This window comes from Acinonyx jubatus, chromosome D4 (genome assembly GCF_027475565.1).
Source record: "Acinonyx jubatus isolate Ajub_Pintada_27869175 chromosome D4, VMU_Ajub_asm_v1.0, whole genome shotgun sequence".
Taxonomy (NCBI): domain Eukaryota; kingdom Metazoa; phylum Chordata; class Mammalia; order Carnivora; family Felidae; genus Acinonyx; species Acinonyx jubatus.
The window spans coordinates 50397970-50425000 of NC_069391.1; the positions used below are offsets into that span (position 1 = coordinate 50397970).

At 39.2% G+C, this 27031-nt stretch overlaps 1 protein-coding gene across 9 annotated transcripts in view; it reads right to left on the reverse strand.

The window, feature by feature from the left end:
* Positions 1–27031, reverse strand: part of ADAMTSL1 (ADAMTS like 1) — an 872819-nt gene that overhangs the window by 364381 nt on the left and 481407 nt on the right. Inside the window, exon 1 of one of the 9 annotated variants that reach the window (XM_053205053.1) lies at positions 10098–10302. The exons of the other annotated variants lie outside the window; for them this stretch is intronic. Coding sequence (XP_053061028.1) covers positions 10098–10160 — 63 coding nt within the window. The 5' untranslated portion in view covers positions 10161–10302. Of the gene's footprint in view, positions 1–10097; positions 10303–27031 lie in introns of those variants that run through there. 9 annotated transcript variants of the gene reach the window in all.

The following is a 27031-nucleotide window of genomic DNA, read 5'->3' on the forward strand; positions in this document are numbered from 1 at the left end:
TATCATGACAGCAACATAAAACCAATGGAAAGTACTGGCCAATTATTTCCTGCCCTCCCTGCTCCCCATCTCAATCCTTTCTCACATTATATGTAGAAAGACCCATCTTTAGAACCATGTCTGTTTTGTTCAACACAGTATACTCAGGACTTAGCACAGTGTCTGTCATTCAGCAGCCTTTCAATGAATATGCTAGTTTACACCAAGGGAAGGGATGGAACTAACATTTCTTGGCCACTTGCTATGTGCAAGGTCCCACATAAAGTTATTTTCACATGTACATCACCAAAGTTTTCACATGTTTCATTGATATGGAAAGCAAGAGAAATGATGCGGATCTAGGGAGGGAGACAAGTTTTATAGGCTTCAAGCCTCCCTCCCTGCCCTTCTTTCCAGGTTACCCTGATGTTTATAAACCAACAATGATCCTTAAGTTTTTACTCAAGATGATTTTCCAGCAGTTTTGTTGATTCCTAGGTTTCTTCTGCATATGACATCTCAACATTTCAACCCTTCTCAACCAAGGCCAGCTTGGCTGGCTCTTATTTAAGGGTCCCAGAGCTATAATAGAAAGAGAACGAACTCTTCTCAAAGGAGTACGGACTCAAAGGAAAGAGATCCAGATTCCAGGATCTGGATTCCACCTACTAGGTTTTCCTGGAAAATATGTGTCAAATCTCTCTGCAAACGTTTATATTTTACATTCAACTATCTGCAAAATGAAAGGGTTGGGACAGGTGATTAATTCATTTATTCAAACAACAAACTTACACCGAACATTTTATAGATATCAAACTCTTTATCTGGTGCCGGGGATACAAATATATCCAAGACAAAGTAAAACCAAACTTCTGCCTTCAAAGAGATCCCAATCGATTAAGGTCACATTAGATGCCATCTTAAAGATTCTTTTAGTTCTCAAGTGCTAATAATCTATGTCCTGGGAATATAAATATCAGTTTAACTCACTCTTAACAGTAATTTCAAAGCATGTTTGTTATCTCAGACTGGATACAAGCCCAAAGGTAAAAATAAAAGTGTGTGGCACATCAGGGAAATGATATTCTGTCTCAGTGTCAAATGGTTATAGCAACTTTAATGAAAAAACAGACCATTAAAAAAAAAAAAAAACGACTCTCCCTTAAATCTCACTTCAGCACCTGAACAGTAGGAATTCTTATTGTTTCCATTGTGCTTTTTCATTTCTGGGTCTACTGATGAAGTACAATACTCGAACAATACTCTGGCAGACTTCAAATGGTGCCTGAGCAGCCGGCAAAGTAAGCTGAGAAATTGGACACCCTACCCTACCTTACGATGGGAACCCAGTGAGGTATATTTATTTTATTGGACAGTTTGAATTTACTATAGGTTGCTCATAATTTCCTGTCTCATTTCTTTAGTGCTCTTGGAATTTATGTCAGGATGTCTTAGGTTATCACACTCCTTCCCTCCTTTGTCCCAACATTTATGCCAACAGACTGAACTGACTTAGAGAAAGTCCCCGGACAAAAATCGAAGGGGAAAATACCCAAAGCTTTAGTTGGAGAATGGCAGAAGCTTTGGAAAAAAATCTGAAAAAGCAATGAAGATGAAAATGGAAACTCTGTGAAAATTAATGTAGTGTAGAATTGGCGAACATACCACTTATTTCTTTAAACAAATAGAAGAAAGAACCCGCTTATGAGGTGCACCCAAATAATTCACAGGTGGTGAAACTATTAGAGTCTTGCAATTTCTTGCCTCAGAAGTGGAATAAATCTCCTATATTATAAATGGTGTATGCTCACACATGTGATTTTTCTGTTAGTCCCTTTATTTCAACTATCCCCCTTTCCACGCACAAGGCCTTTTTGGTTTTATTGTAATTAATTTATTTTAGTGGAATTGTAGAGAAAAGTCTAGTGAAGGAGGGAGATGCAACCTACTAAAGCAAGAGCACTTTAGAAATATGATTCCAAATGGAATATGCTTGTGTTTTCCGTGGATTTTTTGGTTATTATAAAGTAAGCACAATGTAGTAGAAACTACATCAGACTGCAGTCTACCAGCATGATACCCCAATTGTGGGGCAGATGAAAATGCCCTAGACACTGGTAACCCCTAGTTAATGGTAATTCTCACAATGATAAGAATTTGTTTTGAGGACAGTTTTTTTTTCCTAAAGAATTTATCTTAACTAAAAAATTGTTCTAGTGTGTTCTGTTACACAAATTGATATTCTCAACTATGGAAATTGGAAACAAGTTTCAGTGTTTGAAGTCAAATACTGTCTGATAATATCCAGAAAGATAATACATATGAATAATCTGTGGGAAGCCATGATTTACATTTACACACGGATAGGATTAAACAGTGTCTATGCAGGTACAGAAGAGTCCCTTTTAAGATGAGTCAGCTTGGGGGGGGGGGCGGGCAATTGAAAACAGTGATACCCATCCCAGAACTATTCCCTACGGGAGAGTGTTTTGAAAACTTTTAAAAATAACTCTACAACAAAATGTCCAATGAACTACCAAACTCATTGTAAGGACAGTGTCTTCTTCCACGGAGCCTGGCTCTGTGTTGGCCACACAGTTGGTGACAGACAAATGCTATCAATGAAAGTATAACCACTTGATGTTTCATGGTACTGTGGAATTTATAAAACAGCTCAACGTCTGATGCCATATTTGCCTCTAATGACATTCTGGAGAGTTAGGTGGGATGGGCAATAATAGCACATAGATGAGGAGACAGCGCTGAAGTAAGTTCTGTGACTAGACCAAGATCACAGAAGTAGAATCCGTGCTACAGACCAGATGATTACACTCTAAAACCAGTGTTGTTCCATGACATCTGAGACATGTACAAGAAACACATATCAAAGATGGTTGAGACTAGGTATGCTCAAGAGGCGTGTCTCACTTTGGATGCTGCTGTGCGAAACATTTGGGATTTTTGCATTTATGAGTCTGTTCCCCTTTCTGTCACTTGTTTACTCCTTTGTCTACCGACATTCTGTCCTGAGAGCAGCATTGGTGTTGTGCCTTAGTTTCTGCTTCTCCATATCTCTTTCTGTTTTCTTTGCCTTTCCTTTGGGTCTGCATGGTTCTATGTCCTTGGCTGGGTTGGCTGGTCTGCTCTACTCTAGGAGATTCCAACTGTTTACCACAGCCCTGCCTCTCTTGGTTCCTTTTCTCACTTACTGTGCCGTTCATTCCTGGATTCTATGTTTGAAAAATGAGCATGGACCCATTTTCCTACTTTTCCTTCAGTCTTTGTGGTGTGCAGGTTGTTACAAATGTAGAGCATGTTAAGTACTTGGGGGCACGCAGTAAGTTGCCCATCACAAAGATTAAACCATCATTAGGATGACATGCAATTTTCTTGTTTCAAATTTTCCATATAATAAATGGAAAGTAGAATTAACACTGACTTATAAGGGAGTGCTAGCATGCATGGCATCTAAATTTGAAGCACAGTTCATTTTAAAAAGGTGTTCAGTACAATAAACAACACCTTTCCTCCAATCTCAGTGTTTTAACACAAAAAAAGGTTGGGGGCACCTGGGTGGCTCAGTCGGTTGAGCGCCCGACTTCAGCTCAGGTCATGATCTTGCGGTTTGTGAGTTTGGGCCCCACGTCAGGATCCCTGCTATCAGTGCAGAGCCCATTTCAGATTCTGTCCCACTCTCTCTGCCCTTCCCCTGCTTGTGCTGTCTCAAAAACAGATAAAACATTAAAAAAAAAAAAAGGTTTATTTCTTGGTAGTGGGTGAATGGATTTCAGAAAAGGAATTCTGTGAGAGTGGTGGCGTGGGGTTCTGCCCCACGAAGTCATTTAGGGACCCAGGCCTTGCGCTTGGTGGCTTTGTCATTCCCTAAGGTCTTGAAGTTCCCTGCTGGAGGCTCTGTGTCCAGGAGGCAGGTAAAGAGAGAGTGCTGAGTGTTTGCATGATTACGTGGCAGGTGTGAGGGCTAGAAGTGCCATCTGTAACTTCTAACTCTGTTCCATTGACTCACAATCAGTGAGTGATTGTGACCATCCAATCACAGAACAGGCTGGGAAATACAGTTTATCTTTACGTCCTGCCAGAAAGAGAAGCGAGTTATGGTGAACCCATAGCATCATCTCTGCTAAAATGAGAGTTTATAGCTACCCTCCATTTTGATAAGACTGCGGCAAATATAAGTATCATTTTCCTCCTGAGAGCAAATTTCATAAAAGGAAAATACTTGAGAACCAAGTGGGTTAAGCAAGATATGAAACATGCAAAATTCATTCTAATTATCAACAGCAAAAGGGATTGTTCTTCAACTGTTATTCATTGTATAGACGTATATGTTTAAGAAAGAGAAAAACAAAATATTTATCTTTCCTTTAAGATTTATTAGCTTGCTCACTTGGTCTTACTAAAACCAGAATTAGTGAAATGCTTCAAAGGTGAAACGGATGTTCACATTTTCCTGTCCTATTTGTGCCTTACCATCTTTCCAACTTTTTTTTACCAAGTCATTCTTATCCATCCATTTACTCATTCATTCAACACCATTCACTGAGATCTAATTCCCAGGCATCTGACAGAGGTAGGAGGGACAAGTCACTCCTGCTGTCACCCACAATGTCACGGAGTGGACAGAAATGTAAGCACAGTATGAGAAGTACAGTGACAGAGATCAATGCCAAGAAGCCCAAGAACTAGAAGAAAGGACATCTTAAAGTACTGTAGAGATTACAGTTACTTACACATGTCTCTGACAAACAATTACTAAAAGCTAATTCTACATTGGTAGAATTTGTGGTATGGGTAGCCAAACAGAAATTATGGTATTTCTTCTGCAGAGAGTTTCAGTAGTTAATGAGATACGATATATATCTATGACTGAAACAGAGACCATTAAAAAATACAGGGAAATATCCAGACTTCTTTATAAACACCAAGCCTCTGGAAATCCACCAATAACAAGCCAGAGGTCACTGGTGGAGCCAGACTACTACCATTGGGACATCTTCTTGACGTGGCCAGAAAACTCCTAACTGCTCTCCATGCTGGGTGCTCTCATTGGCAAAATCCCCAGGAGGAGAAGCCGGAACAGTTAAGCTTTATTCAATGTAGGTTTTAATCTTGACGTTCGGGAATTGGGGAGATTTAGTCATTTACTTTTGAGCTCATGGAAAGAAGGGGTTGATAGCAACAGCTTACCCCAGTTAGCAGGCAGGCTCCCCACACAGCTGTGCTGGCCTATTTCAATTAGGATCCTTTAGGGCTTACATCACCTCTGGTATGCCAGTCCTAAGCCGCTCATGAGCCAGTACTGCCAATCAAGCCAAAATTCAACCACATGGTATAGTTTTTATGATGTAGACAGAAAATGACACGAACTTGTCTTATTCTGGTGAAAACACAAAGTTGGAAGCCAGCTCTCTAGAAGAAGAAAATTAGTAAACGCAGCAAGCCTGTAAAACTTGATTTAGACACATTTTCCTGTGATTATCTCAACACACTTAACTAGTAGGTTATTCACGATGATTCAAGGAATGCTCTCACTCAAGAAAAGACGAGGGCCCTCATGCTACGAGAGGTCACTTCTGGGTCACTGTACTCATGAGACCACAAGAAACAGTAGAATATGCAGAATGAGGGAAGAGTAGAATGAAACAAACAATTCCATGTGAGAAACTTAAATGATTAAGGCCTGGAACCTGAAACAGACAAATTAAAAGCAGAGCTGTCACTTGACCAGAGAAACTGGACTCTGTACATGAAGTTAGGAAACACCAGGAATGTGGAGAATTAGCAAACCAGGTGATAGCCTCTGTAAGTCCTTTCCTCCCTTAAATTAGTTCACAAACAGCTATGATGCCTGTATATAAAAGGCATTCTACCAGGTGCTACAGGAAATGCAGACATTCAGAGGACACTATATTTTTTTCTGGAAGAGTTTAAAATTGTATTTTGATTAAACCATAAGAAGGAGCAGAACCAAATTACCAGACGTGTCTTATCCAAACAATTCCTGTGCAAAACGCAACAACATTAACTAGTTTTTTTTTTAATGAGTAACAGGTACAGTGGTTAACCACACTTTACTGATTCAAATTACACAAACCCTGACCTTAACTTTGTTATTATTTGAGCTTCGTGCAGCATCTGATACTAGCCTACCCCATGGTGTGCTAGGGGATGGCTTTCCACCTTATTCATACACACTGATAAAGCAGAATCAATATGTATTAACACTCATATAAAGGCACAAATATGTTCACTTATCCATTTTCTCTCTTTTTCTCAAGTCTTTAATATCCATGTGGTCTTTCAAGGAAAAGTGGGGGCAGAAAGTGGTCCTGAACAGACCTAAACACTAAAAACAGGAGTCTGAGGAAACAAAATTGTAGCTGACCATGTCTAGACAAGAAACTTCACAAAAACAGTTAGAAAATAGCATATAAATAAATGCCTCATTATGCTCTGTAGATTTAGGTGAAAAGTCTTGAGGCTTGATTTAAAGAGAATGTAGGCATGAGAATAAGAAATAGATGTAGAGGGAACAGTGATAGAAAGGTACTTGTGTATGTGCACACACGCATGCATGCATGCGTGCGTGCACACACACACACACACACACTCCCTCACACACTCACCACTTATTGGAGCAGCCCACAATCTGCTGCAAATAAGGGATTTAACATTCATTCCACAAGCTAATGGTGCTTCTCGCCATCCAAGATAGATCCACTTAGATAATAGTGGAGGACAGTGCCAGAGCGACTGAAGGGAATGGGCTATTGTGTTTGACTAGTTTCCATGTATAAATTAGTGCAGAGAAGAAAAAGAAATTCAACAGAAAAACACATGTACTTTATTATAATTCTGAGTGTTACTCTCACAACTCCCACAATAGCAGGCGAAAGAGCTTAAAACCACTCAAAAGAAACAAAAAGCAAATGCAAATTTGATTAAATGCCTTTCTGACAAGAAGTGATTTGACTTCAAGTTTGGATGGACACATATGTCAATGGCCGGTCATGGTTTTTGCCACATTCCTTTGGAGCTACACAGTTGGGACAAAGGAGAGGGAATGAAAAAGGGGAACAGAGTGGGAAGACTGGGGAAGCTGGGTGATGTGACTAAATATGACCTGAATATCAGGATGAAATCTCTTAATCAGAAGTACTGTCCTACTGTGCCCAGAGTAAAATAGATATCCATGATGTATGAGCTTTGCATGAACATATGATACAGAGACACAGGGACCTCATTTTCCCAGAAAGCGTCCTCCAAGGGTAAAGGATTTTGACAAAACTGAGGGTCAATATTTGATATTCTCACATCCTCAAGAACCAATACAGGGGATTCAGCTGTCAGTGACAACGAACACTGTTTTGAAGTAGAAATCCGACTCACCACTAAACAAATGGGATATTTTCGGATCAAGTTAAAGGGATCTTCAAAAATCACCTAAATTAATTCTAAGAGTAGATAGACTCTTATAATGTATAAAATAATTATGGGGAAAACAAGCTACTTTGTTCCATTTCTCCATTCAGACTGAAGGCTGAGCTGAAACTGTCACACTTCGAGTTCTAAGCCAACTGCTGATGAGGCTCATGGGCTCATAGGTCAGTAATGTAATTTTGGTCACAAAGCTGATGGGGGCAGTTAACAAGCAAGTGTAACAAGTGCCCACAATCCTGTACATAACTGCAATGGTCAAGATGAGACAAAACCCCTAAATATCCAACAACGACTACAGACCAACTTACACCATTGCTTCCATCATTGCTAAACATTTTCCAACCATAGTATGAAGCAAACAAGTGATTTTCTCTCCATTATTTGACTTTTGTATTCAAATACAAGCTTGTTTCCCTATCTGTAAAATAGGTTTAAAAATGCCTATTTGCGGGGCACCCGGGTGGCTCAGTAGGTTGAGCATCCGACTTCGGCTCAGGTCATGATCTCACAGTCTGTGAGTTCGAGCCCTGCGTCGGGCTCTGTGCTGACAGCTCAGAGCCTGTAGCCCATTTCGGATTCTGTGTCTACCTCTCTCTGACCCTCCCCCGTTCATGCTCTGTCTCTGTCTCAAAAATAAATAAACATTAAAAAAAAATTTAAAATGCCTATTTGCAAGCTGATTGTGCAGATTTCTTGTAACACGTTTCAAACAACTGGCCTAATATTTGGCACATTCAGACACACAATACGTGGCAGGTATTAATAATACCGTTATTACTCTGCCCGGGGATATATTTTGTTGTTCACAAGTCAGTTCTTTCTTGTGACTCTCAGAATCCCAATTCATTTAAATACAGACCTGAAACAAACCTGAGTTTGATTTCATTTTATCCTCACAATACAATTATTGTAATTTAAACAAAATATGTTTTATGTTTGAAATCTGATATAAAGAAACACTTCTTTTTTTGCACATAAGTCTAATTATATGCTCAAGTACATATATGAATATTCAAGATGTCAAAGGGGGAATAATGCAATTTGCCAAATGGGTAGCTAAGCAGTCTACTCCTGAATAGGACAGTTTTTCCAAAATATAACGACATCATATTTTCATATGAAGATAGCAAAAAAGTAATGTGGACTGGTAATTGAACTTGTGATTTAATTAAATTAGGGGAATAACACACGCTTGTTGAAAATCACAAAGAAGGAAAGATGAGGCAAACTAATGGTGTGTATATAAGTAACACGTCCCATATGGAAAAAATGAGACACCTTTCATAAATTGCTTGCTCCACTAGTCATAAAGCACACCTAAACATTCTGCTTTTTATATTCTTCACAACAGCTTAAAGTTATAGTCTATTCATGCTTAAAATTCAGTTGGCCTTTAAATGTCTGAAAACCTGAAAATACATTTCTATATTTATAGCATTTGCAGTGCAGCAGTATGATTTCTTGGCTACAATGATGCAAATGAGAGGTGGGAATGTATAAAATATTTAAACACTGTCTGATTACTCTATCTGATGAATCTTTTTGGAGTTTTTCAATTTATACCAAATGGCTTGCTTCCTCTGTTCAAAATTATAGCTCAGATGAAATTTGTCAGAGTCTAATCAGAACAAAACATTCCTTTAGCATCAACGAATCAATGCAACCTATATATTCGTTACATTTTTACCTTGTTCCCTTCTTGCCTTATTGAGGAAGCGCTGGCATGCTATAAATGTGACAAGGAGAGCTACAATCACGTTTGTTTGGAATCAGTGTGTGCAAATTTTGGAATCAAACCTTCAGATGAGGTTTATGAAGCTGCCTGCCCAGAACACTCTGGTTTAAAAAAATGTGCATTGCTATTAATATTTTGAGTGTAGATTTTTTTTGGACAGTAAATGTTCATTTTCTGCCCATAAAACCAAGTATGAGTCACAACGGAACATTTACTTCGAGTCAAAAATGCAATGTGTGCTGATGTTCAAGAGCAGAGCATCTTATCACTGTGATTATGGAAAGCAGACACACACAAAAAGTCAGCATTTTCTTCTTCTTTAAAAGCAGATCTGAGATCAAAGACCATAATCCTCAATTCATAAATACTAGCATTAACTTGTATCCATAGAGGACTTACAGTAATTATGAGCTATAATCTGGGCTGGCTGCAAACGGGCTCTCATTCCGTCTTTTACCTGGTTCCCTAGCACATGTGCACAGCCAGAGAAGGATTCGTAAAAGGCAGTGGGGGAAAGCCCCTTACAGCCCATCCTTCAAAAATTCCAGGAACACCACAGTCAGTGAGTTTGATTTCAGGACGTCCCTTATTCAAATTCCAAGCATACACACCGCCATTTATACAGTCCCCAGCTCAGAACGCTAGGCAGTATATCCCAAAGTTTGAGTCTCAATATTATTATATATCTCTCACTATCCCACAGAGTCTTGCGGACCTTACTTAGCTTGGGAAGTTGGGGGTTAAAGTTCTGAAAGAAGTTTTTCCTTTTCTTAAAATCATGTAAATTATTTTACCTGGTGTTTGAAGATAAAGACACACACACACACACACACACACACACACACACACACACACACACACATTACCCCCAACAGCAACCAGGCTAAGTGGCAATAGCAACGTATTGAAATGAAAAGGCATTTACCAGGAGCAGGAAAGCCAGAAAGAGGAGCGGTGTGCCAGGAGTTGCCCGACGGCAGCATTCCATGCTTGGATCCTTGCCGGAATCCGAATCGGACACTGAATAAGCTGCTAAGTGCTCCTCTGCTTGCTGTCACATCCAGTACTGGTGCTAACACTCCAGCCCTGCCTATCAGCTTCCATCAGCCCTGCTCACATTTCCTGACCGAGGGTGGGTGGGTGGGTGGATGGGTGGGGGGTAAGCTGAATGGAATCTCTCTCCGAGCAGGCAGCCAGCCAATCAGGCTCCTGCTAATCAGACGTGCTGAATAACAAAGCCGGGGGGGGGGGGGGGGGGGGGACGGACAGAGAAAGTGTAACAGTGCGAGCAAAAAAAAGGGAAACAGGATGAAAAAGAAAGGAGAGCCGAGCGCGCGCGGCAGAGGGGAAGAGAAATGCAAAAGGTGCAGAATTGCAAAAGATGAAGCAAAGCCCTCTACTTTTAACTAACCTGGTTGGTTCTTTGTGAGATACCTTTCTATTTGCCGTTTGCTTGTGCTGGTGCCTGTGGCTTTGGGAAGTACAGTAGCTCCCTGTGACTCTGTATTGTTGCATTCAGGAGAGAAACTTAATCCCTGTCAATATATAACATATGCCATAAAGGGAAAGAGCCATAGACAAAAACTGACTTAAACGTGCCTTTTAAACGTGTTCTGCACAACTGCTCTATTTCTCTTCTGTGAAGCTCCTCTTTATTTTCTCCCTTGACTCGGAAAGAGGCTATATAAGTTTTTGGAAGTTCCTCACCAAACCTAAATAGTGACATGAGTTACTTTTAGGCATTAATGACTTGAGCCGGGGGTGGGGAAAGAAAAAGCAAGTTGCTTCTTTGTAAAGTGACAATTTAAAATGTCTAAGGTTTACTACACTAAAGGCACAATTAGAAATTTAGAGCCCCTGGTTTAAAAAAAAAAAGCCCTTTAACAAAGACTGGGATGAAAGGGGCTGAAATTTGGGGTTGAGGAGCAGCCTGGTTTTGACACAGTGCCAGCTCACAACCATCTACTGTGGCAGGGAGAGGGAAAGAAAGGATGAATTAAATCTTCAGTTAATCCTCAAACCTTTTAACCAACAGTTTCAGCCTCGTCCTTATCCATGTCCTTTATCAGAGCTGCTATAACACAGCAGAAAAGGCTGAAGTGAGTTTTACCTCCTCTTGCCTTCTACTGTTGCAAGAGGCTTGGATGGGAGACGCTCTGGAGGAAGTGCTAATGAGCAGTGAAATGACTGCAAGGCCAGCAACAGCAAAGAGAAGGTCAGGAAGCTTCTAAGTCTGGTTAATCCACCAGCAATCAAGATTTGACTCTACCAGAGGAGGATTTTATTACAGTTTTAGAAAAGTGTCAAGTGTCAAACACGGACGTCTTTCTCCTTATCTGCTAAGAAAATCATGGAGTGTTTGAAAGAATGAAACAGCGAACTTGGCCTTCCATTTCCATAGGTGTGTCACCAGGAAGTTTTTCCTTTGTAGATTTCTTGAGAGCCCAGAAATGTATATGGTGGAGGGAGAAGACGATGAGAATTAAAGTCCTTTCCTCCCGTTAATAAAAAATACCCACAAGTTATGAAATGCAAAAATATGGAAAACCTGCTCTACGCATAATGGGCGTGTGAGTACAGGCAGGTCTGTCTACATACATACCTGCAGCACTGCTTTTCAGCAAGGTAAAGAAAAGCAGCTAGCTTGTTTAACATCAAGTTACTTACTTCATATGGCATGCCAATTAAAGACAGAAGAGCTTTGAAATGCCCATTTTCAACCTGTTAGGAGAGTCAGGGCATATAAGGATCCACCTTGTCCCTTTAGAAAAATGGATAGGACAAATCCATAGCAAAGAGGTCCTGTTTTGAAGTATGTTGTTCCCTTTCAGAGAGATCAGTTTTACAAATCTATAAAAAAAAAAACAGCTAATAATGTTCATAAGCTGAAGAGTACCCATGAGTAGATGTAAAAATGCTTGACTGATGGGCCATCTGAGTGGCTCAGTCGGTTAAGCATCTGACTCTTGATTGCGGCTCAGGTCACGATCTCATGGATTGTGAGTCTGAGCCCCGTATCAGGCTCTGCACTGACAGCGTGGAGCCTGCTTGGATTCTGTCTCTCTATTCTTCCTTGCCTCTCTCACTCTCTTTTTTTCAAAATAAAAAAAAAAAATAAACATTTTAAAACAAGCCTTGACTGGTGTTATCTGAAATCATTATATTAAAGAAATGAACTGATTGAAATAAACTTTCATTCCTAAAGCTATCTCTCTCAGGGCACCTGGGTGGCTCAGTCGGCTAAGTGTCCAACTTCAGCTCAGGTCACGATCTCACGGCCAGTGAGTTCGAGCCCCGCGTGGGGGCTCTGTGCTGACAGCTCAGAGCCTGGAGCCTGTTTCGGATTCTGTGTCTCCCTCTCTCTCTGACCCACCCCATTCATGTTCTATCTCTCTCTGTCTCAAAAATAAATAAACGTTAAAAAAATTTAAAAAAAAAGCTATCTCTCTCTTACAAGTTGGAGCTTTCTGAGGCAGGGATTTTTATTCTATTAATTAGCTAAAGGGTTCCAACTGGTTCTACAAAATGGAATATTTTATTGAACACCACTTCTTCCTTCCTTCTTCACGCATAACCATCACTTAATAGGCAGATCCAAAGGCATGAACAGGTGGTAGGAAAAGGAAGAGAAGCAACAGTGGTCATGATATGATACCATTTGCAGAAGAAGAGCTACTAGTATGCTCTTCTAGATTCCTTCCTACTTTGGAAATAAATATTATCTAGATATTTTGAGTCAGCAATTTCTGCCTTGAAGTTCTGATGGGCACGTTGACATATAACATGATGGTCCCCTTCGCCTCAATAAAGTTGCTGGATGTCACAATATGCTTTAGTCAAATCCTCAATTACCCATTGAATGTCTGGAGGACAAGCACCACAATATCTCACGCTTCTGGTCCCAGTGCTCATAGCATTTCCTTTCCTGTTGGGGATGCCCAGAGAAACTAGGGAAAGCGATTGTGTTGTCAAACATTACACAGTGCACGGCAAGCTCCAAGCTTACTGTAATGTTAGAAAAAGGAGAACAAAATCAAGTTGCGTGAGGGTGACTAGAGTAAGTTTTGGGGATGAGGCAATTTTGATAATTACCAGGTTTTATGTCATTATCTTTAAAGGCTGCAAATGGTTTTATACTCGCAATCCCATTTTTATGACTACTCTGCGACGTTGGTTAAGTACTCACTCCATTTTATATATGTGGAAAATCAGGCTCAGAGGAATTAAATGACTTGCCCCAGGACCCACTGGCTAGAACTGGCCTTTGACTAGGATTTTCTGACCCGAAATCACTCTTCTCTCATCTATACATATCTGCATATGTATGTGCACCTATGTATACACACATGTATGTCTATATATGTGTGTGTGTCTACACACACCTACACACCCACATAGACACTTTCAGATGCTGGCAGTGGTGTCATACTGGCTGGAGGGTAATATTTATAGTGAAGGTAAAGGAGTAGAGGGTAGGCTACCCAGGTTTTCCTATAGATATATGTTACCTGACAATGGAAAGTATCTTATCGAAATCTACAGTGTCTCTGTCTCCCACCTTTGTCACTTCTAAAACTGTTTCTAGTACCAAGGAAAAATAACATAAAACCCTAGGTAATCTAGATGCTTACTAATGGCGGCCTGGGGAAGGCCCCTTATGGCATGGGAGCAGGGCGTTGGCCGAGCTCCTTTTCCCTCTTCAGGTATCTACATTAAAGCCGTCTCACCAGTGTCTGAGCAGCAGCAGGGGCCACAGCTGCCATAATACTGGTGGCTGGCTCCCTGTACAATATATTAGGTGAAATGAAAGCAGAAGCAAGAGAGAGAGAGTGTCAGGGCTGTCTGAAGCATCATTCCAAATGGTATGGATTTAACAATACTTAATTTAAAAAACACCAGCTTGGACAGGAGCAAGCTGTTAACATTCAGTGTGCTTTATGGCAGGAAAGAGTGAGCTAAACTCTCCGAATTTCTCTCCCTGGGGAGAATGCATTACAGCGTCCGCGCCAGAGCCACCTGTCTCTTCCTGAGGTTGGGCCTCCTCACTTGGCCCTCCAGTTGCAGTTCGTGGAGTGGAGAGGGCAAAGGGTCTTCTGGAAAGAACTCAGGGGTGGGGGACCTTGGTGAGCTCGGTAGAACCCCATCTCCCCTCTTGCAGGAGGTGGTAACGGCAGTGTCTGAGACTTTCTAGCCTCACAGGCATGTATGAAAGTGGTTTAGTTTCCCTGGCTAATTCTGAAAATTAAAAAGAGGAAAACATAGCGTGGGGATGAAGAAGATGAAACTACAGGAAGCTGACTGCTACTCTCAGGGGCACAGCTGCAATCTGACCAGGAGTTTGTAGCTCTCCATTTCACCTAACATCCTTTCAACACCAAAGCAACTGGAACGTTTGTTACCGTTTTCAAATCATCTTTCACACATGACCTCATGTGATGTGAGCAGAAACTCTGTAAGGTAGAGAGTGATTATTATCCTCACTTTATAGGTAGCAACACTGGTGCTCTTCTCTGTTAAACACATTCATCCACATTACTTATTATCAGGTAGCAATTCGGGGCTCTATCTGAGGTCTTTCACCTGGCCACCCCTTGAGATGCTAACTCATGAAAATAGTTGCATTTATTGAGGTTCTCCCATGTGCCAGGTACTAACTACTTTATTATTTCATATAATCCTCACAATAACACTATGGGAGAGGTACATTTATTGTTCTCAAATGGATATGACTTATGGTCGATTCGTACTCAATATTGGTCCCAGCTAGTGCCTTCCTGAAATGCAGAAGCCAGAAACCTAGCAACTACATTTCCCGGACTCCCTTGCAGCTAGGGTACCAGAGGTAATTTAGATTTGGCTACTCAGGAGCAGTCCCACAAGATTTAAAAGAAGTGAGGCAGAGACCACACTTTATTCTCTCTGCTTGCCAAAATGGCTAAAGAGTAAGGCAATTTGTGTGCAACCATGACAACCAGTCATTGCCTTTGTGGGTGATAAGAGGCAATCTTGGGGAATGCAGTTTATCAGCTGGATCAGAGAAGGTGGGAAGACTTTTTACATACAGCCCTTACATTTCCATCCAGCTGCTGTATGGAATAGAGTAGCATGGGAATCTTCAGAAAACTCAAACTAGTCTTTTTTTGTTGGCAATTCCAACTTTTTGTGAGTTAACGAATTCCTTTATAATGTAACACTTCCTGCTTTAATTAGCAAGAGGAAATTCTAGTCTCTGAAACAGAATCCTTGACTGATAATATCCCCTTTACCAGAGGAGAAAACTGAGGCATGGAGAATTCATTAATTTTCCAAGAATACGTACCCACAGAGGGGAAGGGTCAGGATCTCAGGGGGAATCTGTGTTCTTAACCACTAATCTACCCTGCCTCTTTGTAGAGCAGAGGGCTATAGTTCAGAGATGGGAGAGATCATTGCTAGTTTGAGGACTCAGTAAGGGGGACTGAAATGGAAGAAACAGAAATTGAAAAACACCTTGAGATATAAAGAGACTTTTTTGCTTTTGTTGGTATTTTTCTTCTTTTTAAGAAAATTTTATTTAAATTCTAGTTGATTGACGTATAGTGTGATACTGATTTCAGAAGTAGAATTCAGTGATTCATCACTTACATACAACACCCGGTGCTCAACACAAGTGCCCTCCTTAATACCCATCACCCATTACCCATTTACCCATTCCCCACCCACCTCCCCTCCAGCAACCCTCAGTTTTTTCTTTACAGTTAAGAGTCTCTTATGGTTTGCTTCCCTTTCTTTTTCCCCCTTTCCCTATGTCCATCTGTTTTGTTTTTTAAATCCCACACATGAGTGAAATCATACGATACTTGTCTTTTTCTTACTGACTTATTTCGCTTAGCATAATACACTCTAGCTCCATCCACATTGTTGCAAATGGCAAGATGTCATTCTTTTTGATAGATGAGTAATATTCCATTGTGTATATATACCACATCTTTACCTATTCATCAACTGATGGACATTTGGGCTCTTTCCATTATTTGGCTATTGTTGATAATGCTGCTATAAACATCGGGGTTCACGTGCACCTTCAAACCAGTATTTTTGTATCATTTGGGTAAATACTTACTAATGCAATTGCTGGGTTGTAGGGTAGTTCTATTTTTAACCCTTTGAGGAAACTTCATACTGTTTTTCAGAGTGTCTGCACCAGTTTGCATTCCCACCAACAGCGTAAGAGCATTCCCCTTTCTCCACATTCTCGCCAACATCTGTTGTCTTTTGTGTAAAGATAAACAGAGACTTTCAAGAGATGATAAGAAAACGGGAAAAGTTTTGCAGGTGAGGAGGACAGAGTAAGCAGAGAGAAAGAGGAACATGTAAGGCCAAGGCTTTTACTCACCCTGACCCACTATTTCAGGCTGCTTAAAAAATAAATATGTTTTTTACTTCTCAGATCACATCCTCATTGATTTCTCCCTACAAAGTGTCAGGAACTCAACAAATTTTAAAATTTGATTTGATTCATCTTGAGTTGCCTAAAGTACTAAGAGCCTCAGCTTACATTTCTTCTCATTGCCTCCAGGGCTTAATTCAGGGCTTCTCACGTAGGTATTCAGTTAGCATCTGTGACCCTGGCCAGCAGCAGAGAGGAATTCTGGAGGCTCTTCGTGCAGTGGACAGAACCCAGATTTTGAAACCGGAGTGTTCAGATTCTAGCTATTCCCTTTACTACCAGGAGAGCTTTAGGGAAATGAATTTCTGAAAGTCACTGAGCCTAGCTTTTTTGTTTGTTTTTGTTTTAAACTGTTATATGATGAGAATAATGGTCAGCACCACAGAGCAGTTGTAGGCAGTGGGGCAAGGGGTTTGTAGAGTATAGCTCAGTACAAGGTAAGAGATCAGTGAAACATTACCATGCTAGTTGGTGGGTATATGAGTATCCCTTGTACATGTCTTTAAACTTTTCTATGTATTTGAAAATTCTGATAAAATTCTGGGAAAAATTATTATCATAATCTAGATTCTAATTCTAGGACTCCCTCCCCCTGCTCTGAAAAAAACAAACAAACATAAACAAACAAACTCATAGCAGAGCACTGAACTGCATCAGGAGGAAAGAATTATTCACTACTTTCAAACTGGCGGTCCTTCTTCCCCCCTTTTTCTCCATTGCTAGGGCTATGTTATGCATCGCAGAAGTTTGAATTAGCTTCAACAAACACTTATTGAACACCTACTGTGTGCAATGCTTGATAAATAAATAATTCTGAAAACAGATAAACTGTCTCTTAGAGGCTTTTTGACATAGATACCAGTTTAATTGCTGAGGTTTGAATTATGGTTGTAATATCCACATATTAAACCCAAGTGTAATATATAAATCCTAGGCCCTTGATTCTTAGTTCAGTACTATTTCCATGACATCATTCTTCACAGATAAAATAATTATACCAGAGCCAGACAATACGGTGAAGGGGTGTTAACAGATTTATAGACAATACAGAGAGAGGGATTAAAAGGTAAAAGCCAGATTCCTCTGCTTGGCATTCAAGGACCTCCCTGATCTGTTTGTAGTCCCAGGATAATAGAAAGTCATGCTCCAGCTCAATTGAAATACCTGATATTACTCCAATACTCCAAGTCCTTCCATTCCTGTGTATTTATGCTTCCAGTCCCTCCTGCCTGTAAGATCCTCCCTGCCATCTCTGTCTTGCTCAAATCCTTGTTAACCTTTGGGATGTAGCTCAGATAGCTCCCCCACAAAGCCTCATATATAATTGGCATTAGATAAATACTTGTCAAATTAAGCATGTGAATTGACCTCGGCTATGGCTATAGATACAGTGTCAGGAAAAAAGAAAAGAGGGAAAAAACCAAGCAGGAGAATGGCAAAAGAAAACAGAGTCTCCGAAAACCAAGGAAAAATGGAAATTAAAGATAAAATCAAATTTGAATTTCAGAATAGCAATTAAACCATGGAAAATCAGAGTCCTCTTCCTCTAAAATAAACTAGATTATTGGGTATTCTTCAATTTTATTTCTGTTATATGCTGTTATATTTGCTCATACCAGCAGGATGAATGGTTTCTCTGTTAAGTTAGGAAGATTATCTCATATCACAATTATAAACATAGTCAAAGAAATTCGAAAAACTATGAAATAATGGAATGCTGAAAAAGAATCTATAATTAAAAATAATTTATAGTATAGTTTCTTTTTTAACTTTCTGAAAAGGGCATGGAATTTGTAGGTAAAACTGGATGTTTTATCTTTCCTACTTCAAAATGTGATGGGCTGTTCTTTCTTTTGAAAAGACTTTCGTGAAGGAATTTGGATCTTGGTAAGCATGGCAAAAAGAGAAAACATTACATACGGTAATGACATAGAGAATTGAATACAAGCCAACAACAACAAAAAGTTACCAATCTGCAGGTGTCCTGAGGGGGAAATAGTGGGTGCAACTGGGAGAAATAGGTAAAAGAATCTACAGATTTATCTTTCTTGCCCATGCATTTTCTAGAAGTTAAAATCCAACATCGGTTCCCAGAACAGAAACTGTAGTTACGAGACAGTATAGGATTCTAAGGATAAAGGGGAGAACCCCCATTCCTTAGTTAGGATTGTAGGGTGTGAACTAGTCACAAACGCCCTTTGAAGAAGCTGGAGGGGACACAGGTCCTAGTCTTGAGGTTTCAAGGCCAGCAAGATAAGTATGATGCATGTCACTTGATCTTACCTCTCGGAGGAATATAAATGGGGACATGTCTGGGCTGTGTAAAATAAAGAGGCAGCAAGACTCAAGGGATATGACTGTGAGGATTTGGGCAAGATCTGTTTGAGAGAGGCACATTCCTCTCCGAATAGTCCTACAGGCCTAGCTTTTGGTTTGGGTGTTTGGTCACGTATCTTCTCTTTGCCCTCCCCACCTCCAACCTCACTCTGTATGTCTCCTTTGATTTCCTATCACTCAGACTGTAATAAAAATGCTCTGTCATCCTCAGATGACACTGTAAGTAGAATATTTACTGTACTCATAGGCATCTACTTTTTCTCTCAATACATTGGTTTTTAAAGTTATGCCTACATTTTAAGGGACAAAACATTAAGTAGCATACCTGTGGCAGAAATATTAGCTGTCTCCCAATATCTTTTTCTGCCTTGCTAATAAACATACATGCCCAGCAAGAAGAGGCATATTTCCTAGCCTCTCTTGCAGCTATATGTGGCCGTTTGACAAAATTCTAATTAAGGAAATGTAAGTAGGGGTTGTGGACGTAGTTCCAAGTGAGGTCCTTAAACAGAGGGGCATCCCCTACTTCACCATTTCCTCCTCTGTGTGGATGGAATGATAATGGGAAGACTGGAACGTGGACCATGAGGTGATCTGGAGGGGATACTATGCACCAGAAAGAGGGCCCTGACTGCCTGACACTCTGAAGCATCATAGTGTTCCTAGACTGGCTACCTCCAGACTTTCATGAGAGGAAGAAATGCGTTTAATACAACACGTGTGTTTTAACATAGTAATTGGTGGCAGGACTATACAAAACCATTAAATATATAGGCAAGTTATATAGTCTTCTGTCAGCTTAGGATCTATGAATAAACATCATGCCTCTGGCTTTGACTAATGGCCATTATAGAAATGTGTATGTGTACCACTCCCAAGATCTTCTAAAATTACCTAGGACAGTTTTGCTTATGTAATCCAATTATATAAGAATCCCCCTGGCAAATTCTTGGAATATAACGGTCAAATACAAAAAGCATGTCTTTGACAGGTGAGAATGTTTCATTTTTTAGATAAAGAGAACTAAATAAAGGTGGGTATGTTTCCTTTTTTTAGATAAAGAGAACTATATAAACTTCCTGAGTTTCTATCTTTGCTTTGGCTACTAGGAGGGTCAGAACGAAAATTTGTGCTCAATGGTTAGATATTTCCTCAGCCTATGGCTTTTAAACATTTTCTTACTCTTTCTTGATTTTTACATTCTATTATTCCATGTAAGTGGTTTGGTATTTTATGCATTGCAATTTTACTCTAAGCAACCTTTGGATTTGTTTGGAAGAGGTAGGGTAGAAGCATATAAAATAAACATTGTGATTGTAAAAAAGAAACCATCTACGGGGCACTTTAAGGGAGGTGATGGAATAGGAGAGTGATTTCATACAGATGAAAACAATGTTTTTCTGTATCCTTATGGCGATTAAACTCATTTTTGTTGCCTTCATGATTTATTAAACTTTCCAAGGCTATCCTACCCTTCCTAAGCTTCATGTTTTATTTTCTTTAGTCATTTGGAGAAACTTTAAAATTATTTAAGAAAATTTATTCAAACTCGATTATTATTTCTTATATGGTACTTCCACTTGTATAATGCCATTTGAATGGAAAAATTTGCTCCTCCATAATCAAATATAGTACCTTAGAATTCATACAATGCTACTACATTTCATTTGTACAGGTTCCATTAATCTAATTTCTGATTTCGCTGAAATGATTATCTCCTGAAGCTACTATTACAGATGATGTATGTGGGGGAGGGGTTGGCAATGTCCTGATTCACCTGACATATGGGACAATGTACTATTCCCATCTGGTTCTAGTTGTCGAAGTTGCTCAAAGCCTCAAGTTAGTGAAGGTTGGGGTCATGAGGGCACTCTTGCCATATACTGTACAAATATATTACTGGTCTCAAGAAGCCTGGGAAAGAGTTAATGCAACAACTGTAAATTATTACCACCATCAAAAGAAAGAACAACAGCAAACCACTCAAACATTAGGCTGTCAGTCTTGAAGGCAGTGTTTGTGTCTTGTCTGTTCATTCCCAACTTTTGCCATGGCTACCTGGCACACAGTAAGAGTCTAATAAATGTTTGTTGAACGTATGAATTATTATAAAAGCATAAGCCTTACTCCTCAAAAATTAAACATAGAATTATGATAGGATCCAGCCATCCCACTTCTGAATATATACCCCAAAGATATGAAAATAGACAAATATTTGTATACTCATGCTCACAGCAGCATTATTCAAAATAGCCAAAAGGTGCAAGCACGCAGGTTTCTATTGACAGATGAATGGATAAGCACACAGGGTACATACACACAATGGAATATGGCTGAGTCTTAAAAAGGAAAGAAATTCTAGATGATGGATGAAAACTTGGATGAAACTACAACATGGATGAAACTTGAACACATGTGTGATTTCATTTATATGAAGTACTTAGAGCAGCTAAATTCATGGAGACAAAGTATCAGGAGCTGGGAAGGGGCAGATACAGGGAATTCATATTTAATGGGTATAGAATTTCAGGTGGGAAAGATGAAGAATTCTGAAGATGGGTGGCAATAATGAACGCACAATAATTTGAATCTACTTAATGACATAGAACTGCACTCTAAAAAGTATTTAAAATGGTACATTTTATGCGAGATATATTTACTATAACTTAAAAAAATTTTTTTGAATGTTTATTTATCTTTGAGAGGGAGAAAGAGACAGACAGACCTTGAGCGGGGAAGGGGCAGAGACAGAGGGAGAAACAGATTTGGAAGCAGGTTCCAGGCTCTGAGCTGTCAGCACAGAGCCCGACACTGGGCTCAAACCCACAAACCGTGAGATCATGACTTGAGACGACGTCAGATGCTTAACCGAGTAAGCCACCCAGGAGCCCCTACTATAACATTTTTAATGAAGAGAAAAATAATATAAGATAAAATACTATGAAAGTCTGTACACTTATGTATTATGTTTCTTAACAGTATGATTTATTTTGGCTTATTCTTTATGCAACTTTCTTGTATTCACAATATTCCCTTTGGAAATGAGGTGTGGGAAAATAATCAAGACTTGCTTCAAAAATTACACTTATTAAAACTAGATTGGACACATGTATTTAATTTTCCATGCCAAATGACCATGTTTTGGTATCTTTAAATGGCTGTTACTGCTCACATGCCGATATAACGTTTTAATGAAGAGTCGGCAAAACGGCGAAAGTAATCTGTGGTGCCATTTGCTTTAGGATTCTGTAATTATTTCCCCTTCTTTTGGAGGGGTGATTTCCACTGAAACATGAGTTTGCTTATTATAGACATGGATGTCATCCACTGTGTGTATCACAATAGAATAGGTCCACTGTGTGGACTTCCGAAGTGTTATCCTGGAGACTTCTTGTGGATGACCCAACAGAGTATTTTCACAGGTCTGTTCAAGGAAGAACTTATTTTTACAAAGAATGAGAGTCATGAAAAGAAGCTGGGGGTAACGATAGTACCCTGGTGTAAAACCTGCATGTACACCTAGTAAAATTTGGAAATTGAATTCACTCTGCTTCAGATTTCATTTTCTCCCCTATTAAATCAGAGTACGACACAGGCATCACAAAATCTGCCATAAATAATTCTTCACAACCGTCTGCTTCACTTTGAGTGCTCTGGACTCTCTCCAGCCATAAAACCTGGATCTACTTTTACCACTAAAGAGGATAGTCCCCCTCTTGGTTGGGGCTGAAGACACTAAAATTGAAAAGAAGCTTGTCGTTCAAGCAGTTACTCTGCATGCTATGTCTCACACAGAAAACAAGGGTTTCACCATGGAGCTAGGCAAGTCCTTGAAAATCTTGACAAGATTTATAAATAAGATGTGTTGTTTATTTATTATTAAAAAAAACCCTTTCCATTGTGTTTTCCTTGGTAATGTAACATGATATGTATTTTTGCCAAGAATAGGGTGTGGTTGCTTCGAGGCTTAGCCGATCATGAAATGTCATGCTTAAGACTTGAGTCAGATCATCAAAACAATGTAATTCTGGAAAAAGAGTGCCAACAGTTTCCCCACTTCTGCTAGATTCAACTCTATTTGAGTTGTGAGCATTAGTAGGTTTCCTTGTGACTGTGTCCAGTCATGACTCTGAAAATATCATCAGCAAATCTTGAATTTTATACTTTCGTGCTTCATTCTGAGGCTATCTTCCTCCCCTGCTGCCTGACTTCCTCCTGCATTATTTCTATCCCTCCCTTTCCTTCTCATTTCTTGGTCAATTTTTGTTGGTTAATAATAATGTACTTACAGGGATTAAAATCAAATGGAAGAATATTACTTAGGGATTGTACTTCAAAACACCCAGCAATGCAGGCTAATGAACTCACAACTTTTTAAATAGACTAATGAATCCAACTTCTTAAACACTTGTCTCCGTAGGACTACTGAAGATCTGGAAATAAATTTTTGTAAAAGTTGGCATAGTTCAATACTTTTCCAAAGAGTCTGGTTAACTCAGCCAGCTTGGGGGTTTCTCTACTCATGATAAGCCCCTTTGGTATGCAAGTTCCCTGAGTGCAGAGACTTGGTCTTTCTCATATACCTCTGTAACTCCAGTGTCTATAATAGTGCTTGATTCATGTAAGGCATTTAATAAATATTTATTAATGAATAGAGTAACCAGTGAGATAGGGTCCTGGGTTCAACAGAGGACTTGAAAGATCTAGGTCCATATCAAGAAACTAGGATCCAGAGTGGTAGATTAAATATGTCTGATAAAATACCAATAAAGTCTGACCAATGAAATACACATTGTTTATGATATATTATTTCCTTGGATAATATAATTTGTAATATAAAAAAACAAGCATTTTATATTTTACTATAAGATGCTTGAGAGTAGATAATAAGTTCTCAAATATTATCTGTTGTATGTCTAAATATTGAAAAAATCCACGCTCATCGGATAACTGTCTTAGGCAGATGTGTGGATCACGAACATAAAGCTTCTACAATTCAGTTATTAAGGTGACTTCTAAAATGTAGAGCTAAGATACCAATCCCCCCTTTAAATACTAGAAATAATAATTCCACTATTTATATAACATTAAAAAGCTAGTCCTGTGTGATTTCTGAAAACATAAAAGTTCTGTTTGTTCAAAATATAACTGCTCATGGCAGCAAATGCTGTTTTTTAAAATACTGTTGATAAGGGAATGAGACCCATGCTCTGAACTTCTCAGGATGTGCATGGGAATATTTTTGTCATAAAATCAAAGGGCTGGACTAGATTTGCTAAAGTCTCTTTTACCTCTAAAATTTTATGACTCTGACTTTAAAAACAAATTACCCATGGGGAAGTAGTGTCTTTGTAACTCACTCAGAATTTTCATTGTCATTGGACAGAGACTCCTCACTGATTCACCATATTCTGGCTCAAGTCTTGTTTATAGCATATTAGCTTTGAACAAGTCTTTTTCTTTTAAGGGTGCTCTGAAAATCTTGTAGAAGCCATAGAGAGCCTATCATGAACCATAACTGAGTTTGGAGATTGATGCTCCAAAAAGAAAAGATACTAAATGTCATGGAAAGTTAGGGAAAAACTAGGCAAAGTGCTCAGATCTCACATTTGCCATTCTGCAAAATGGTTAAATCACTATTGTTCAACTGTGGGCAGTGATCCACCAGTAGGTCATGAAATCAACTTGGTGTGTAACAAGTAGCATTGAAAGTAAAAGTTTAAAAGAATAATTCAGAGTAGAAAAGAAAACATTTAATATATCTCCTATAGTTAGGATAAGTACTGTTTGATGACACTTATTTCAGGAGTGTGTGTGTGTGTGTGCGCACGCGCGCATTTCAGTGGCATGTGATTTGGGTTACCATGTACAATGTACTTCTTCCTGTGGAGCACGTTAAAAAACGCTTGAAAACTATTGGTTTAAATGAAAAAAGTCATTCCAAGTCCAATAAAAACAGATATTCAAAGTCCTTTCAAATTCTGTAATTACTTCTATGAAATCCTGAAGATCTCATGAGCATCCTATGCAATCATAGCAAAGAGGTAGGGTGTAAATGGGAAGGTTTCTTTCCTCAAAGAAAAGCAGCACCAAACTCACTCATCAATTTTGAACACCAGAAGCCAAGATCACTGAACCCAAACTCTTCCATCTAATGGGTTTGATTGGAGACGGAGGCAGATCCCCACTCTGTCCCTGATGGACGGTGGATATCAGCTACACCCAAATGTGATTATATGTGAGCTCAGACAGAATATAGACCAGCCAAGGGATTCCTTAAAAACCTTTCTTATTGACATATATTATGTATACAGAAAAGTATAACTAGGAAATCTGTTTTCATCTTGAGGGAAAAAGAAAGACTTTGTAGCTTTCTTCATCTCTTCCTTCTCCTTTGGCATCTTGTATTTCTGCCTAAGAGATTTCTAAGAACCCATGGTGGCTTCTTGAGGACAGGGAAACATATTATAGAAGTGAAAACACCTCGTGTAGAAATTCTTGTTTTCATCTTGGTGTATATCTTACATAACTTTTTTTCCCCTGTAATATGATTTTACTTTAATTGGTGAGTCAGTATTTCCATCTCCTTTTATTTATCAAAACATTTTTTGGGTGTTTTTAAAAAGTAAAACCTCAAAGTTAGCTCAATAACTGGACAGTCCACAGCACTTTAACATAATAAGTAATTATGCACATAAAGTACATGGAAAAATAGAAGTTTTTCATAAGGACATGGAATTTAATGATTGTGAAGTATGATAAATGCGGGACGAGACAGTTTCTTTTAAGACACATATAAAAATATATACATTTACTGAGAGGCTGGTATATGTCAGGGACTGTTCTACATGCTACAGGAATAAATGAGACAGCCAGGAAAATCCCTGGTTTTGCAGTGCTTACGCTAGTCAGGGGAAAATGTATGAAAAAAAATTAAATGGGTGAATAAACAGTATAATTTCAGATAGTGGCAAGTGCTTTGACAAAGAGAAAACAGGACTGACCTCATGGTAGAGCTGGGGTACAAGCTGAAATTGAAGTGGTCACTGAGGGGGTGACCTTTGAACCAGCATCTCAATGAATAAGGAGGTAGCCAAGGTTTCCAGGGAGATTAAGCAAGGAGGTGTGAGCACTGGCATTTAGTTAGCAGTACTAAAACATCTTCCAACTTGAAAAGAAAATGAAATAGAGATGTGTTAACTGAAGAAAAGAAATCAAGTAGTAAAAGTTGTTCATATGTTATTTTAAATGGATCCATTAGGAACTAAGGGAAGGACCTCCCTTAACCTTGTTCAGGCTGTAAATAATGCCCCTGGAGTTCTGGAAATGGCTGAATAGTGCAGCTCACAACTTTGGCGGCCAAGGTAAAAAATATCATGTATCCCAAAAGGAAAATCTAGTAGATCAAGCAATCAAGAGTACCACTGATGAAATTTACAGCAATTTGTTAGCTTAGAACTTCCAACATGGCAGGAAAAGGGTACATCCACCATGCTCAGGACAGTTGGGTTATGCAAGGCTTGTTGAGCACTAAGGCCATTTACACAGACCTTTGCTATAGTCTGAGGAATAAGAGGCTCAATAACCTCAGAGGAGTATGGAAAACTTGAAGACTATTCAGAGGAAGTCAACAAAGATGATTAAGAATTGAATAATGGGGCCTCTGAGAAAAGGTATAGCCAAAATGGAATTACTTGGCTGGGATTATTTATCTTGGTGAGGGACACATCCAAGGTGTGGCTTAATACGGCTTTAAGAGTATGAAAGGTAATGGTGACTAGCTGTTCTTTATGACCTCTATGAAGAGAACAAGTTGAAATGGGAGAGCTTTTAGTTAAAGATAAGACTTTTTGGATTATAAGGTATCCAAAACAGAGCAAGTTACCTAGCAAGCATTTTAGGTCTCTTTCTTTAAACTTTAAAACAGAAGCTATTAAAGATCTTTGAACCCCTTCCACATGGATGGTTTTGGTGATCTTTGCCAAGTTCAGTGCAACATTTTGTGGGCCTATGTACACTCATGCACACTTTTTTTTTCTGGGAAGAGGGTTGACAATTTGTATTAGATTAGGTTCATGCCTAAAAATTTTTAA